The following is an 18,932-nucleotide window of genomic DNA, read 5'->3' on the forward strand; positions in this document are numbered from 1 at the left end:
AGTTTTGCAACTTGTGTGGAACAACACTTGTGGTGTTTGTGCTCTGAAAGGCTGGAAGACAGTAATAGTGAGACGGACTTATGGCCTGCTGGCATAGATAAGATTTTAGTAAAGTTTATTTATAAACTAATTTTGAGAAGATCAAATGATTATGACTGTTCACGGCATTGTTAGATGATTCCTAACTCACTATAAATAACCAGCTTTTCTTAAATCAGTATCTTCATCTTGAAAAATCCCCCTACCCACCCCTACTCCTCCTCCTTTCCAGATGGTTGACAGCACAGTGATCAGCACTGTTGCCTTACAGCAAGAATATCTCTGGTTAAAATCGCTACTAAACCAGTTAACATTTCTGTGCAGAGTTAGCTCATTCTCCCCATGCTTGTGTGGGTTTTCCCTGGGCTCTCCAGTTTCCTCATACAGTTCAAAAACATGCAGTGTAAGTAAATTGAACATACTAAGTTGATACCACAGCCAAGCCCCGGGGAGTTCATCGAGATCTACCTGAGCTCAAACTCCGCTCTCATCCTGCAAATGGGAGGGAGCCCAAGGCTCGAGGATCTCATAGGTTCAGGGCTCTCTCCTGGGACAGCATGCCAAACAAGCTGTATTATCAATCATCAACTAAGTGTGAACTCTTGGAAATGATGAGGAGTTTTTTGGGATTTAAATGTCTGTCTGATCCTGAAGTTGTCAGCCTCAAATACCATTTAAACACAATGTTAAAACATCATCAAATACAATGTCTAAAGTATACTTTTTAATCCCTTAAAAATATGTGTACTTTTCTATATCAGTCTTTCAGATCATTCAGTGAAAAATATAACTCTTAACATAGAGCGTCTCGAACTTAAAAGTAAAGTTAAACCAGACCTTCCAGTTGATCAGGAAGAAACTGCTGAAAAACAACAAGCTGATGATCCTTACAGAAACTGCATTTAACCCTCAACTGACAGCTGACTTTAGTGCTAACTCAATAAATAACAATTTAAAACAAAATAAATTGGCTAAACTTTGTTATCTTGACAATATACAGTTAAAGTCTGAATTATTAACCACCCTTTAATTTTTTTTTCTTTTTGAAATATTCTCCAAGTGATGTTGAACAGATTGAGGAAATGTTCACAGTATGTTTAATATTTTTTTTCCTTCTGGAGAAAGTCTTATTAGTTTTATTTCGGCTAGAATAAAAGCAGATTATAAGCATATTTTAATAAAAATTAAGAAGATTTTATTTTTTATAAACCATTTTAAGGTCAATATTATTAACTCCTTTAAGCTATATTTTTTCTCGATAGTCTACAGAACAAACCATCGCTATACAATAACTTGCCTAATTACCCTAGCCTGCCTAGTTAACCTAATTAACCTAGTTAAGCCTTTAAATGTAATAATATAATAAATAAAATAATAAAATGGAAAAATATATAGCCAAATGCTATTTACTGTCATCATGGCAAAGATAACATAAATCAGTTATTAGAGATGAGTTATTAAAACTATTTTGATTAGAAATGTGTTGAAGAAATCTGGTCTCCGTTAAACAAATTGTGGGGAAAAGAATAAACAGGGGGGCGAATAATTCTGACTTCATCTGTATATAATTTTATTTTATAGGTCCAATACAGCTTTACTTATTCTTTAGAGACCTCTCAGATTTAATCTTAAATGCTTTTTCATTCTAAAAAATATTCTATTAACACACTTTTGCTCTGAGAAACTACCAAGATATCTTCAGCTCCAGTGGTTTGTGTGTTGCCCACAGTCAGTAGAATCTCATGAATCACACCACCACACAGTGGAGCCAATAATATTGCAAGATCTACCTGTAGATCACACAGGTGTGTTTTAGTGAAGTGAAAGAGTGAAAGAGCTCAGATTGTGTTCCTGCTGCACAAGAGCGTCTGTACTTCTGCATGTGAGTTTAACACTTCTACATTACGCTGATTTGTGGAGATGATGAAGGGGTTTATATGTGTGAGTGTGATTTGAATGTCTGATCCTGAAGATCAAATCCTCAAACACAGATTAAACATGGTGTCAAAACAGTAATTTAAACACTGTGTCAAACAAATGTTATTCCCATGAAAATGTGTGTACTCTTCTATATTAGTATGAGTTGATCATTTCAGATTATTCAGTAAAAAATATAACTCTTAACACAGAGAGTCTCGAACTCAAAAGTAAAGTTAAACCAGTCCTTCCAGTTGAACAGGAAAAAACTCTGCTGAAAAACAACAAGCTGATGTTCCGTACACTGGATTTAACCCTTAGTTTTCAGCTGACATTTTAGTACTAATTAACTAACTAACTAAATAATAATAATAATGATAATAATGATAAATAATGGGCTAAAGCTGAGGTTATCTTTACAAACTATATAATCTTATTTTATAGGTCCAAAATAACTTGAAGTATTTTTTAAGAAACTTCTCAGATTTAATCTCAAATACATTTTAATCTTCTTGAAATAATCTATTAACAAACTTGTGCTCAGTTAAACTGTGTGAATATTTTAAGTTCCAGTGGTTTGGGTGTTGTCTTGAGGACTCACCCACAGTCAGGAGAATCATATTCATGCCAGTTTCTCGCTGCAGATGTGAAAAAAGAAGTGCAGAAAGTTAGACATCTTTTATCTGCCAAAAGCTTTATATTTTAACGCTGAAAAATATTTTTTTCACTGAAAAAAGTCATCACTACTAATTTGCAGTTCGACATTTTCTTCAGAAAATAACCATTTATTGGCTAGTTTAGAAACATTAATAAATAAGAATCTTAAAATAGGATTTTAGAGCCCTCCTGTAGCTGGACATAGTATCTTTGGACACAATTCTACAGACCTCTAATTTAGTGTTTTCCACTCATGTTCAAGGGTACAAGTTGCTGTTTTTAGAGTGTGAGTATGATTGTTATACCATGGTGTAGTTTTATTTTCTCTTGATTTGACGAGGTCAGCAATATTTAGTGTGTTAGTGAAGATAGCATCCATAATGCTATTACTACATCAAGGTCAGTTGTGTTTGTCTTTAGGGTGATATATCTGTGCAGATCAGCTCATTTCAGGTATACACATATTATAAAATTAGAGGTAGTTGCCCTAGATGTGGCTTGAAACCAGCTAATTTGAGTGACATGTTTTGGGTTTGCCCTAGACTGGATCATGTGGAGTGCTTTGAATGATGTGAAATAATGAAAACTATATAACAGTTTTATCCCTCATCATGTGGTCTGTTTGAGTGTGGTGTTGTTAGTGAAGTGAGCATTGATTGCTATAAAGTGTGCTGTTCTTCATCTCAGTATATTGTCATCTCCAGGTGATGGTCAGCGGCTGGTAGTTTCCTGAAAGCTCTGCTAATGTCTGCATTGGTGTTTTAGCTGCAGTATGGCAGAGGAGCGAGTAAAGGACGCTCTCTCAGAGAAACACGGGTATTGACTCTGTTTTTACACCATTATTTTAACATAACAACAGACAGACCTTCAGTCAACTATTAGTTTATGCTGAATTAATCTGAACAAACTCATATTTGTCTGATAAACTCTTGTAAAGGAGGCTGAAGTTTTTCCTGCAGTTTATTCCTCTGGTGTGTTTGTGTGTTCAGTGTGAGATCAGGATCATGTGTGTCCAGCTCTGTGTCTCTGAAGAGTGACTGCTCAAAAGGTGGTCCTCCTCCAGACCTCAGTGAGAAAACACCATCATCAGTTAAAAGGTATTTAGTGTTTTACATTATTGAACACACATGGACTGTATTGAACATGTTATTGTGAACCAACAATCCAGAAAATAGAGTCATTAGTAAATTAATCAGTTGTTTGGATTAATCATCAATCAAATGACTCAATGACTTTTGGTGAATTTAGACATTTACAGACACCTAGAGATGGTTTTAGTTTCTTATTTAGAGTATCTTTTATACAGACAAGGGGACAAGACAAGCAATCAATCATAATCAAGGGTAATCCACAAAGAGTAATCCAATATCCAGACAGCTAACAATAAACACAGAAGATTAAAACACAAACCAGCAAAACACGCTCTGAGTGTACATGAACGAGTAACACACCGCTAATCCACAAGAGTACTCCAGTAAACAGAGCTGATGGCTGATTTTGGAGCGCTGCTTCATGAAGCTTCAATACCTTTACATTTATTTTGTTGTAAATCAGTGGATCAGAGCATTTGACAGATCTATTGACAGCTCAGTTTAGCTAGTTCTAGAAAATGTTTGGTCGTCTCACACATCTTCTATTAAAGGATTATGGGACCACTGTGTTCTTAGGAACCTTCGGTGCAGCAGAAATGTTTCTGTAACCTTGACCAGATCTGTGTCTTGCCACAATTCAGTCTATGAGCTGTTCAGGCAGTTCCTTTGACCTCATGATTCTCATTGGCTCTGAGATGTATTGTGAGCTGTAAGCTCTTATATAGACAGGTGTGTCAACTAAAGGTGAAGGACCATCTCAAGGAGGATCAGAAGAAATGGACAGCAGCTGAGTTCACAGCAAAGGGTCTGAACCATGTGATATTTCAGCTTTTCTTAATTAATAAATCTGCAAAAACGTCTACAGTTCAGTGTTGTTCTGTCAGTATGGGCTGCTGTGTGGACATTTATGAGGAAACAATGAACTTAAATGATTTAAGCAAATGACCACAATAGAACAAAGAGTGGGTCTGAATACTTTCTGTACACACTGTAAGTCTAATGTGTTTAACAGACCTGAGGCCTCATGTACGAAGACTTGCGTGGAAATCATACTAAAACATTGCGTACGCACAAAGCTGTAAATGTGCGTACGCAGAAAAAAATTCAGATGTATGAAACACTGCATACGCCGAATCTCACGCATATTCTTTTGTGCATCCGAATGAACGTGAAACTGAGCGCAACATGCACGAGCACAAAACCCAACCCTGCCTCCTCCCCCGTATGAATATGCTAATGACTGTACTTTGGCAAAGCCCAACGAAAAAGAAACGGCAAAATCAAGCAAAAAGAGAAACTTTGAACAGAATGTGAACTGAAGCTGCTGCTTTCGGAGGTAGACCGGAGAAAAGCGGTGTTATTTGCAAGTTTGTCCTCCGGAATTAACAACAAAAGAAAAAAATAGAGTGGGAGAGTTTAGCTGATGCGGTTAACATAGTTGGGTCTGAACATTGCACTGAGTGGATTAAAGAAAGAAATAGTGTGATTTATAGGTGTAAAATGTTGTAGCACCCATAACAGTCTCAGTGGCGCAGCTCGTAAAATGCATGATAACATGTTTTGACACATTCAAGCATGAACTCGGTTCGAATCCAGCGTCTGATGAACTCTTTCTTCTTTTTTTCCCCGCTACATATCAGATTTTGACTACTATTTATCACGAGAAAGTCAAGTAGGAATCATAAGTCTGTGCGTCATATTTTATTTGCAAATTTATTGAATGCAAATGTTTCTGATTCACGCATGCAAATTCATCTTCAGATAGTGTCTTTATAGCAATGTGTGTGCAGTAGATTGCTCAGATTACATTGGGAAAACAGGCGACCGCTGCAAATTGTGCTTTAATGTTTGGCTGGTCAACTGTATGGTATGGAAACCTTATATACCTGCTAGATGAACCCGTCTCATACAGCTGCCATTGCAAGGCTCAGACACTTTGTAGAGAGCAATTTAACACAACTGCCTCTAGGAGTCGCCAATGGAAATAAAACAGACACGCACAAAAAATGTGCGTACGCCAGCCATAAAGCTGCCGTGAAGCTGCGCACATTCCCACGTTCAGTTCATCTTTAGTAAATCCAAACGTGAGCGATTCTGAGCATGAAACCTGGTGTACGCAAAGCTTTTGTGCGTACGCAGTGTTGATACATGAGGCCCCTGATCAGCCAGACCTTGAGCTAAAAGTTACTTTGTGCTAGTTTTGTGCAGGGTGTGAAATGTTTTTTGTTTTTTCCAGTGATTTTGTTTTCTGTCAGTCTTAAAACACCTTTAAAGGAGACTGAAGTATCTCCTGCAGTTTATTCCTCTGGTGTGTTTGTGTGTTCAGTGTGAGATCAGGATCATGTGTGTCCAGCTCTGTGTCTCTGAAGAGTGACTGCTCAAAAGGTGGTCCTCCTCCAGACCTCAGTGAGAAAACACCATCATCAGTTAAAAGGTATTTAGTGTTTTACATTATTGAACACACATGGATTGTTTCAGGCATATTATTGTGAACCAACAATTCAGTAAAGATAATTATTTCTGAATGAATCAGTTTTGTGAATGACTTAATGACTTTGACTCATTTACAGACACCTAGAGGCAGATTTAGTTTCTTATTCAGACAATCTCCAGTGGATCTTCCAGGTGGGAAAAACTCATTTAGATTCATATTTTAATTTTAAATATAACACACAAAATGTTTACTGGAAAAGATCCTGCTTCTGTAACACATTTAATTTGTAACTGTTATTTTTGACGTAATTAAAGATGTTAAGAATTAAGAAGTATTTGTCAAGTGAGGAATAATTGACTGCAGTTCATTGAATTACTCAAAAATTGTTCACTCCTGTGATGCACATAAAGTCGCCATTACACATTTAGCGTGTATTATTTTCTAATAATTCAACAGACCAGAGTGGATTATTCTGCAATTTTTAATAGATGTCTGAACAATGATAGCCAGACCAAAAAAAGCTAAATTTAAGCTGATAAACCTAAAAATCTAATAAACATCTAACTAATGTCCAGAACTAGACTAGTCATCAAATGCAGATTAGACAGATTCACACTGCTGCATATCTGATGACTACATTTACATTTACATTTAGTCATTTAGCAGACGCTTTTATCCAAAGCGACTTACAAATGAGGACAAGGAAGCAACTTACACAACTATAAGAGCAACAATGAATAAGTGCTATAGACAAGTTTCAGGTCTGTAAAGTCTAAGAAGGAAAGTATTAGTACTTTTTTTTTTGGGGGGGGGGGGTAAGTTAGTGTGATATCCAGAGAGGCAATTGCAGATTAGGAAGTGAAGTGGAGACTAAATAGTTGAGTTTTTAGTGGTTTCTTGGAAATAGCGAGTGACTCTGCTGTTCTGATGCAGTTAGGGAGTTCATTCCACCAACTGGGCAGATTGAGCGTGAGCGTTCGAGAAAGTGATTTCTTCCCTCTTTGGGATGGAACCACGAGGCGACGTTCATTCACAGAACGCAAGTTTCTGGAGGGCACATAGATCTGCAGAAGTGAGAGCAGATAAGAAGGAGCAAGGCCAGAAGTCACTTTGTAGGCAAACATCAGAGCTTTGAATTTGATGCGAGCAGCAACTGGCAGTCAGTGCAAACGGACTAGCAGCGGAGTGACATGTGCTCGTTTAGGTTCATTGAAGACCACTCGTGCTGCTGCGTTCTGGAGCAGTTGAAGAGGCTTGATAGAGTTAGCTGGAAGCCCAGCTAGTAGAGAGTTGCAGTAATCCAGTTTGGAGCGAACAAGAGCTTGAACAAGGAGTTGAGCTGCATGTTCAGATAAGAAGGGTCGGATCTTTCTGATGTTATAGAGTGCGAATCTGCACGATCGAGCAGTTCTAGAAATGTGGTCAGAGAAGTTTAGTTGGTCATCAATCGTTACTCCAAGGCTTTTCACCATTTTGGATGCAGTAATTGTTGCCCCATCCATCTGGATTGAAAAGTTATGGTGTAGAGTCGGGTTGGCAGAAACTACAAGCATTTCTGTTTTTGCGAGGTTCAGCTGAAGATGATGATCTTTCATCCAGTGTGAAATGTCCAACAGGCAGGCTGAGATGCGAGCTGGAACCGAGGGATCATCAGGATGAAAAGAGAGGTATAGCTGGGTATCATCAGCATAGCAGTGGTAGGAGAATCCATGTTTCTGAATGACTGTCCTAGAGATGTCGTGTAGATGGAGAAGAGAAGTGGCCCAAGAACAGAGCCTTGAGGTACCCCAGTGTTTAGATGCTGTAGGTTGGACACCTCTCCCCTCCAAGACACCCTGAATGACCTGTCAGAGAGGTAAGATCTGAACACTGTATAACAGTGCCCGCAACGCCCAGTGACTCGAGCGTAGATGGCAGGATCTGGTGGTTGACAGGGTCAAAAGCAGCTGACAAGTCCAGCAAGATGAGGACTGATGATTTTGAGTCTGCTTTAGCCAATCTGAGATCCTCCACAACCAAGAGCAGGGCAGTCTCAGTTGAGTGGCCTTTCTTAAAGCCGGATTGCTTGTTGTCCATGAGATTGTCTAGTTGTCTAGAGACTAGTCTAGTTTGGGGCTGTTGTTAAACATCTATTAGACTTCTTTTAAATCTAAATGTAATAATTGAAATATGTTTGCTGGGATGCTGATGTTCCCACAGCTAAATCCGCCATGTTGTGTTCCAGACATTTGTCAGGTTTTTGTCCTCAAACTTCTCCTGTGTGTGAAACTAGTTTCTTACAAATCCAAAGCTTTCTGTGTGTTTTGATGTGATGTTTGACTGTGAAGTTACTGAAATCATTCAGTGTAGATATGGAACTGTTATGTGCTCAAAACCTGCCAATTCTGCTTTAGCTGTGTGTTTATCTGAAAATAACAACACCTTACAAAGTTTATCAGCCAATCAGAATCAAGCGTTCAACAGACTCATATTATAATGTCTTTTTGTCTTTATTGAGTAGTTTGTGGACATACAACTGTATGTTAATGAATGTTTTATTTAAACATTGTTCTTCTCTTTTCTTCAATCATAGAATCTTGAGAGCAAAATTATCAGATTTCTGAACAATCAACTGGAAAACTTTAGGAAAATCTTACAACACAAAAACAGACAAGAGTTTATATTAGAGTTTAATGAGAACAGAAGCCTTATCACAGAAGCAGCTCTTGATCTCTCACTCTTCTTCCTGAGAGAGATGAAGCAAGATCAAGCTGCTGATACTCTCCAGGGTAAGAGACTCATGGGTATCTGTCAGACTGACACTTACTAATATAGCTGGAAAAGTCAAGACTAAATCTCTCTGTTTCTTTGCTCCTGTGTTTAGGTGAGCTGTTCTTAAATAATCAGCTTAAATGTAGCCTGAAGAAGAAATATCAAAGTGTGTTTGAAGGAATTGCTCAGCAAGGAGACTCCACACTTCTGAATAACATCTACACAGATCTCTATATCACTCAGGGTGCGAGTGAACAGGTCAACACTGAACATGAGATCAGACAGATTGAAGCTGCTTCCAGACGTCATCAGTCACTAGAGATACAGGTTGAATGCAAACATTTGTTTGAAGCAGCTGAACAAAACGAGCAGATCAGAACTGTCCTGACAAAAGGAGTTGCTGGCATCGGGAAATCAGTCTCTGTGCAAAAGTTTGTTCTGGATTGGGCTGAAGGGAAAGAAAATCAAGACATCAGCTTCATATTTCCTCTTCCATTCAGAGAGATGAACTTAAAGGAGAAAGAAAGACAAAGTTTAAAAGACCTCATAACTCAGTTTTTCCCAGAGACTAAAGGACTGAACCTTACAAGAAGCACACGATTCAAAGTCCTGTTCATCCTTGATGGATTGGATGAATGTCGTCTTCCTCTGAACTTTGCTGGTAATAAGACGTGTCGTGATGTATCTTCAGCAGTCTCTCTGGATGTTCTCCTGACGAACCTCATCAAGGGAAATCTGCTTCCTTCTGCTCTCATCTGGATCACCAGTAGACCAGCAGCTGCTAGTAAGATTCCTGCTGACTGTATTGACAGGCTGACAGAGATACGAGGATTCAATGATGCCCAAAAGGAGGAGTACTTCAGAAAGAGACTCACAGATCAGAATCAGGCCAGAGAAATCATTGATCACATTAAACAGTCAAAGAGTCTGTTTATTATGTGCCACATCCCAGTCTTCTGCTGGATTTCAGCCACTGTTCTCCAGAACATACTGAAACTGAAACACAGGGCTCATGCTGAAACACTGCAGGAATCTCCCAAGACTCTGACACAGATGTACACACACTTTCTCCGCTTTCAGATCCAGCAGAGCAGAAGAAAGTATGATGGAGAAAACACACCAGATGTCTCCTGGGATCCAAAGCTCATCTTTTCACTGGGGAAACTGGCCTTCCAGCAGCTGGACAGAAACAATGTGATCTTCTATGAGAGCGATCTGAAAGACTGTGGCATTGACGTCTATAAGGCATCGGTGTACTCAGGCATGTGTACCCAGATCTTTAAGGAGGAGATGGGAATCATTCTTGGCACCATGTACTGCTTTCTTCACTTGAGCATTCAGGAGTTCATTGCAGCCCTTTATCAACATCTGCACAGCGAGAGGAAGCATGGATTTATTTTTAGACAGAAAAGCAAAAATAAAGGCATGATTGATTTCCTAAAGGCTGCAGTGGACAAGGCTCTGGAAAGTGAGAATGGACATCTGGACCTTTACCTTCGCTTCCTTCTCGGTCTGTCTCTCCAGTCCAATCGCCAACTCTTACGAGGCCTGTTGACACAGCAGGATGACAGAGACCAGAGCAAAGAGGAAATAATTGCCTACATCAAGCAGAAACTTGAAGGGAATCTGTCTCCAGAGAGATCCATCAATCTGTTCTACTGTCTGAATGAACTGAACGATCAAACTCTGCTGAAAGAGATTCAGTCTCACCTCAGTAGTGGAAGTCTGTCATCTGCTGACCTTTCACCTGCCCAGTGGTCTGCTGTGGTCTTTGTGTTGTTGACCTCAGAGGAGGAGCTGGAGGAGTTTGAGCTTCAGAAATTCCAGAGATCAGACGAGTGTCTCATCAGACTATCAGCGGTCATCAGAACCTCCAAAAGAGCTCTGTAAGTCAAAGTGCCATGTTTACTTGCAGTCGATCATTTGCCTCATTCATAACAGTAGAACACGCAGGATTCAGCATGTAAATTCACCAGTTATTCTCAGAATACATGCAAGTGAGTGTCTGGTGAACTAAGAGAAGAATAGATTCAACTTTATAGTTACTTTCACCATGCATATCTGATATGAATAAAACACATCAGCAATTTATATTTGAATGGATTGTGAGACTTCCATAGACTTTCTTGTGTATTTCACAAACTCTAAAAGTCTTGTTTTACTAGTGCTTGTTTGTATTTACATGTAGATGTTTATCTAAAACATAAAATAAGCATTAGATGGTTAAAACGCTGCATAATTGTGATGATGTGACACGTCTTTCTCTTTATCAGCTCCAGCCAACACACCTGCTGTTGAACTCCCTTCCTCCTAATCCCTGTCTGATGTGCCGAAGTCTATATCAGTGAGCGAGAGAGACCGAGTTCACTCCGCGTGTTTTTTAATAATCAAACGTCCCCGTGTCGTGCGACACAAATCGATTATGAAATTCAATTATGACATTCACTGCCAACGCTTTGAGTAATCGATTTTTATCAAATTACTTGATTCGTTGTTGCAGCTCTAATACAAATATCTGACATAACCCACTGTGATTGGTGGGCCCGTTCAGCTCCACAAACAAAACTGTAAAGTGCCATAGACATCAAAAAAGGTGGGGCCACAAACTATCGTCCCAAGAGTATCAGACCACGGGTTTGAAAACCCTGCTGTAGAAGCAGCGCACGGCTCCCACACTGCCCCCTATTGACGAGCACTCACAAATACAGCTGTCACTTAATAATACCGGTATTTAAAAAATTCGGAATTGTATTGTTTTGAGTGCTAGAGTATCGTTATACTTTTATAGTATCGGTATATCATGCTACACTACCGTTAGTACATACAACCATAAGGGTGAAAGCTGGTGTCGTTTTACTGAGTAAGCATTGTTAATCACTGAGGTCCCAGATGACCTCATAAATATTGTGTTTGTCCTCTACACAGGCTACAGGGCTGTAATCTCACTGTTCGGTCTTGTAAGAGTTTGTCTTCAGCTCTACAATCCTCAAACTGTGTGCTGAGAGAGCTGGACCTGAGTAACAATGACCTGCAGGATTCAGGAGTGAAGAAGCTCTCTGATGGACTGAAGAGTCAACACTGTAAACTAGAGACTCTGAGGTAAAAACTCTTCCACTCAACAGTAACTTTAAACAGAGAGTTACATAGTGGTAGAACAAATGTGGGAAGCCCCTTTCCCCACTGCGTGTTGGCAGATGGGCAAATTTTTATGGGTGTTATTTTATTCATATCTATACAAATGTGTGTATAGACAAATGCACTGTATGACTGTATTTAAAGAGTATTTAGATGAATTGTCTATTAATTCTCTACTCATATTTTACATGTTCATATTATATTGTTGTTTATATTTGCATTTGTTTATCGGTAAGGTATATTTAAGAATTTGTCAAATGTTCTGGCAATAAATAAATAACATAGATGAAGACAAAGTTAACCCTGTGGAGTCTGTAGGGTTTTGTGCCCTGGTGAGGTTTTGAGCTGCTCTGATGTTTGTACAGTTTGCAGTTTTCCTGAAAACATATAAAAGTCTCATCACAGTCTTATTATCTAAACTGAAGAAGTGTCTTGGCCTTGTTAATATTTGGACTCAAAGGTGGATTGACTACAGCTCTAGTGACTGTCAGACAGGAGACAAAGACACCAAGAGATTGAGTTTGTGTGTTTAGTTTATTTACAATAGTGTCCACAATATAATCTAAATATGATCTAAAGAAAAATAATGGAAATCAGCTCATTTTCAATGACACTTTATACTTCAAGATTTCCTTCTGAGGTCAAATGTGTCTTATTCCTCACAGCAGACTTTACAGCTTCATGTGATGTCTTATGAACTATTTCTCTGTACACTTCTACAGATGATGTCGAGTCCTTGTTGAGTGTGTGAGTGTGTTTGCTGATGCGAGGGCTCAATGAATAAGGAGAGCTGATCAGGATGTGTGTGTTCATCACTGCTGTTGACATGAGCAGAAACAGCAGTCAGCATCTTCACAACACAAAGAGATGTGTGATTGTCCAACTGTGTGATGTGGACTATTGCTGTGTTTGTAGATTGTCTGGCTGTATGGTGACAGAGGAAGGCTGTGGTTTTCTGTCTTCAGCTCTGACTTCAAACCCCTCACACCTGAGAGAGCTGGATCTGAGCTACAATCATCCAGGAGATTCAGGAGTCAAGCTGCTCTCTGAACAACTGAAGGATCCAAACTACACACTGGACAAACTCAAGTATGTGGAGCAGCACTGCCTTCTATTGTGAATACAGATACTTTGATACTTCACTGCTCTTCTAGTGTCCAGATATTAATCAAACCTGTTAAATATGTCAGTGCACTGGGGCAGTTCTCACATTAAGCGTGATGTTATATCTCATATTAACACTGTACAGTTTCAGCATTGTAGTTGAGCAGTGAAACTTGTTCTCTACATTTCTGCTGAAGAACTGTACAGTATCAGGTCAGAGATGTGTGTGTACTGTTCTCCAAATACATCCTGTGTATACTTTAACAGCAAGTTAAACTCTCCCTCATTAACTTCACAGACACAGAATGTCCTTTATCACACTTTAATAAGGGCGGAGTAAAACTATAAACAGGAAGAAAATAAACAATATCAATTTACATTCACAATGTGGACATAACAAAGATGTTTCTGGCAAATATCTCACATATCTTGTAATCTGGCTCTTTTCTGCTTCTAAACTAACATGAACACAAAATATCAGGCAATAAAAGTGATCAGCAGACAGTGATGCTGGTTCTGATATAGTCCAGTGACAATCACATGTTGAACAAACTCAAATAAAGCAAATGACAAAAAACTCCTAAACTAATCCTTTATAACTGAAGTATTATGAACAATAAACAGAACACAAACCCACGAAGCTTCCAAAGGGCGAGGAGGACTGCAGATTGGTCTGGATTCACTGCTCTCCAACTTAGCAATGTTTGGAGATGATGAAGAGGCATTTGACAGAAGATGAAGATTTCCATCATATTTCAAGTCATTTAACACTGAATTCTGCTTTATTATTGTGCTGCGCTTTTGTCAATTGATCATTGAATGAATCCTTCAGTCTTTATATCTGTCTATATGTTATATCTGTTTATATGTGAATCTGTGTGTGTTTACAGTCTGGATCATGGAGGAGAGACGAGGATTACAGCAGGACTAAACAAATGTAGGACTACACACACACACACTCTCTTTCAAACACACACACGCATGCACACACTCACACATTCAGACACACACACACACACGCTCCCTTCTGTCTCTCACACGCACACGCTCACACACAATCAGACATACACACTCACTCTCACACACACATGCACTCTCACACACATGCTCACGCGCACACACACACACACACACCATCTCTCTCTCTCACACGCACACACACTTTCTCTCTCACACGCACAGGCTCACACACAATCAGACATATACACACACACTCTCTCACACACATACACACTTCCTCTCTCTCACGCTCACACACACACAGCAGTGAACACATGTGCACACACACACACCCTCTCTCTCTCTCTCTCACACACACACACACACACACACACACACAGCAGTGAACACATGCACACACACCCCCCCCTCTCTCTCTCACACACACACACACACACACACACACACACACACAGCAGTGAACACATGCACACACACACCCTCTCTCTCTCTCTCATACACACACACACACACACAGCAGTGAACACACGGACACACACGAACTCACCCCCTCTCTGTCTCTCTCTCACACACACATACAACACACATGCCCGCATGCACGCACACATACTCACACACACTCGCTCTGTCACACACACAGCTGTGGTTATAAATGTGTGTGTTTTTGTGTTCAGATGTCTGTTTCCTCACTCTGGATCCAAACACAGCAAACACTGAACTCATTCTGTCTGAGGAGAACAGAGAGGTGAAGTGTGTAAGAGAGAATCAGCCGTGTCCTGATCATCCAGACAGATTTGATGATCGTCCTCAGGTGTTGTGCAGAGAGAGTGTGTGTGGACGCTGCTACTGGGAGATTGACTGGAGTGGAGATCGTGGTGTGTGTATATCAGTGTCATATAAGAGCATCAGGAGGAAGGGAAGAGGTGTTGAGTGTGTGTTTGGATGTAATGCTCAGTCCTGGAGTTTGCGCTGTTCTTCCTCAAGTTTCTCATTCTGGCACAATAACACACGCACTGGTCTCCCAGTGAAGGCGCTCAGCAGGAGAATAGGAGTGTTTGTGGATCACAGTGCAGGAACTCTGATCTTCTACAACATCTATAGAGACACAATGAGCCTCATCCACTCAGTCCAGACCACATTCACTGAGCCGCTCTGCCCTGGGTTTGGGCTTTATCCTCGATCATCAGTGAAACTGAGCTGAAGACTGACGAGAGATTTACCCAGAATTCTCTGCAGGAGCAGTCAGCAGCAGTGTGTGTGTGTGTGAGTCTGTATTTGTGTGTGTGCATGCATGCTTGTGTGTGAGAGAGTATGTGTGCGTGACTGTGTGCATGTGAGAGTGTTTGTATTTGTGTGTGTGCGACAGACAGTGTGTGTGTGAGAGAAAGTCTGTGTTTGTGTCTGTCTGTGTGTGTGTGTGAGAGAGAGAGTGTGCACTTTTGTGTGTGTGCATGTGTTCACTGCTCTATGTGTGCATGTGTAGTGTGAGAGTGTTTATGTTTGTGTGTGAGAGTTTATATTTGTGTGTGTGTGTGTGTGTCCATGTGTGTGTGTGAGAAAGTCTGTTTGTGTGTGTGTGTGTGTATGTTTGCGTGCGTGCATGTGTGCGTGTTTGTATTTGTGTGTGTGTGTGTGTGCACGACAGATAGTGTGTGTGTGTCCATGTGTGTGTTTGTGTGTTGATGAAGTGTCCTCCAGGATGCTGCTGTGTTCAGATCAGCTCATTCTTGTCTACAGATTGATCTTCTTCATTGTTTCTCTGTTGTTTGAGCACAAATAATAAAAGTCAATGTCAAATCCACTGCTGATATTAGAATGTGATGATGAACATGGAAATGTCTGAATCCTGTCTGAATCTCTGTCAAATCTTGAATCAACTGTAGAGAAATCCAGCAGCTCAATGAATAAAGGAGAAATGAAGTGTGACGTTTGTTTCTGCTCTTCTGATCTTCTTCTTCTTCATGATTTGACTTGAACTGAACAATAAAAACACATTTATTCCAGTATTTATTGATCTGTTCATGTTAGTTGATGACAGTAAAGTTGTTCTCTGTTAGTTCTTGTTGACTCTCAGTGCAATAACTGATGTTCACCAGCACAACTGTGCATTAATAATGCTTCAGTAAATGTCTGATCACTCTCATTCATCAGGAGTCAGTAACTAGGATTCATAAATGCTCTACAAGATTCATTTACTGTTATGAATAAACATTACCTTAATGTAGAGTTTGATCATCATAAGACACACAAATACACCTACAGTAGAGTTAAATCTCCATCACATGTTGAGTTTTCTCCATCACTAACACACACTTCATCACAATTCCTTGTCTTCTCCGTCTCCTCTTTCTGTTTCTGCTTGGAGATTCTGATGAGGGTTTCAGCAGTTTTGCTTCTAAAATCAAGATCACACACACACAAACGCACACATTTTGCTGATCGCTTTTATTTAATCACCCTAATTAAACAAAGATAAACCAGGATCCTCCCTTCGCTATATTTCTTAGCGAGAGTTTAGTTAAATGATCGTTTTTAGAATGTATTTTGCAAAATAATAAATTAGATTCATACTTTACCACACAGGGTAACTTGATGGGTTCTGGAAAATGAAGTCAATGTCTACTCCAGTGAAGAAAAGAAATAAAATACACTTTTATTAATCAATAAAATCCAGTGAAAAGTAGAATAAACAAAAGACAAATAACAGAAACAAAATCCTTACTTTATGCTCCGTTAAGGATAAAGGGCAACCAACCTCGGTATACAGAAGTCGGAAAGCGCGAAGCTGATGAGTACATGTCAGCTTTTATACTCATGCATAGATAGGGATCAACCCTGAAACCGTGTTGGGAGACAGTGTTTCAGAGAGTGTTCATAAATCAACCCTAAACACAGGTGCACACACTCATTAACTCATACATTCAAGGAGCATGCTAAATCACTTGAACAGTAAAGAGACAAGTACATAGTCATCCGAGTACATTATAACATATAAATCAACATTTAGGCAGTTTTATTATCAGCCTTAATTTATAGTGTGCCTACACAATAGGCTCGTTGGACTTGGCCAAAATCTGCGCAGAATTGATCACCGGTGATCACCGCAAGATGCATGCCGGTTAGAAATGTGTCCGCCTTGCCTTCGCCTCGCTCTGATGTCACGCTGACGTGCGCCAAAAAACTCTCGCGATCGCGAGGCGGGTACCTCGGATAGAGCAGTCGGCCGCAGTTGCTCTCAAAAGACTGCGTTACCAAAAGCATGATGGGAAACGACTGGCTGACGACACAGCTTAATGCTGATTGGATGAGACTGACACATTACACTTTATTATCTTGTTTTACTAAGGTTTATACCTGGATTTGTTGAATACCTTTTTTTGTATTTTCGTTGATAATTAAAAAAAAGTCATAAAGAGCATTACTTATGGTTATTTATTTAGATTTACACACAAACAAAAACAAAACACATCTTTGTAAAACATAACGTGACCTATCCAATATAACTAAATGTTACTAATAAATCATTAATGTGTGTGTGCTGTATTTTATTTCTCTCTCAGTTTTAAGTCCTGTTTGTTGTCATTTTCACTTTTTGTATGTTTGTGTGAATTTTGTATTGTAATTTTTATGCAGCGTTATTCAATGAAAGTCAATCCAATACACACATATATTCAGACATACAAAGATAATCAGACTGTTTTGTCATTATGCCTCATCTTTGTGTGGTTTCATATGAGAAGTGAAAAGGGTGTAGTAAACAAGACACACACACACACACACACACACACACACACACACACACACACAYATATATATATATATATATATATATATATATATATATATATATATATATATATGTGTGTGTGTGTGTGTGTGTGTGTGTGTGTATGTGAAGTCAAAAGTCATGTTTAATAGACCAAGAACATTTCCACAGTTTTTCCTACAGTCTAATAGTTTTTATTCTGGAGAAAGTCTTGGGCTATTTATTTTAGTCTGGCTGGAGTAATATCAGTTTATATAGACCTAATAAGCTTGTCAATATAATTAACCCCCTAAGAGTTTATTTGTCAAACAAACATTTGTCATGACCCGTCACTCAAAAGCATGCTATGGCTACTTCATTTATAATGTAGCCAAATTAGGTTTCTTGAAAGTTTTCTTGCTGTATAAGCTGTTTATTTTGTTATTCTTTTAACGTTTGTTGAATATACAGAATTAAATTTTAAATACACCCTTTTAGTTAATGAGCTGTTCATCTTCTGTAATTCTGAACCATTTTTTGTAAAAACTGTGATATTTCTATTGCATCCACTCCCATATTAAAAATACTATAGTAATGTATACTGTAGTGCTTTTGAACCATGTTATAAAATAGCCTATTTAAATTGTATAGTTGCTCTGGTATCACAACAACTATAAACACAACCCAATACTGAAAAAGCATGTTCAAAATGCGATAATATTTACTATAAATCACCATAGTATTTTTTCATGAGGTCATTCGTCTGCGATAAAAAACGCGAACGAGATCTCCGCCACTGGTGACGTTTCCAGGTGGCTAAACAGCGAGATTCAGCAGGTGTCCGACTTCTGATGTAATTTTTGAGCCCTCCTCTTACTGCGCACGCCTGCTCTCGTTTACAATGCAGTCAAGGCGAAGCGCACCTCAAACGAGCCTATTTATGCACTTAGATTCATATGTGTAAACCGGGTAGAGAGTTCAGCGAAAGTTCCTCCAGCTGGTTTGCTGGTTTGATGCGCCCTCTGCCGGAGACGCCTCTCCTTTCTCTTTCGCTTGGCTTCATCATTAAGAGTTGTGCTTTTACGCATATGAATATCAG

General features: G+C 39.3%; 1 protein-coding gene across 2 annotated transcripts; it reads left to right on the top strand.

Annotated features, from left to right (window-relative positions):
• Positions 1–1,302: 1,302 nt before the first annotated feature.
• On the top strand, positions 1,303–16,196 carry si:dkey-51d8.3. 2 transcript variants are annotated; one of them, XM_068219491.2, is made up of 11 exons: positions 1,841–1,921; positions 3,318–3,429; positions 3,603–3,710; positions 6,031–6,138; positions 6,275–6,329; positions 8,711–8,906; positions 9,002–10,775; positions 11,815–11,988; positions 12,940–13,113; positions 14,019–14,065; positions 14,763–16,014. In XM_068219491.2, the coding sequence occupies exons 2-11, from the start codon at positions 3,386–3,388 to the stop codon at positions 15,287–15,289; spliced, it is 3,207 nt and encodes a 1,068-aa protein (XP_068075592.1). In that variant the 5' UTR covers positions 1,841–1,921; positions 3,318–3,385; the 3' UTR covers positions 15,290–16,014. The 2 variants fall into 2 exon arrangements, with proteins under 2 accessions (NP_001410469.1, XP_068075592.1); NM_001423540.1 differs by lacking the exon at positions 6,031–6,138 and having other exon boundaries at positions 1,303–1,921; positions 14,763–16,196.
• The last annotated feature ends 2,736 nt before the right edge of the window (positions 16,197–18,932 follow it).

Source organism: Danio rerio, chromosome 4 (assembly GCF_049306965.1).
Source record: "Danio rerio strain Tuebingen ecotype United States chromosome 4, GRCz12tu, whole genome shotgun sequence".
Taxonomy (NCBI): domain Eukaryota; kingdom Metazoa; phylum Chordata; class Actinopteri; order Cypriniformes; family Danionidae; genus Danio; species Danio rerio.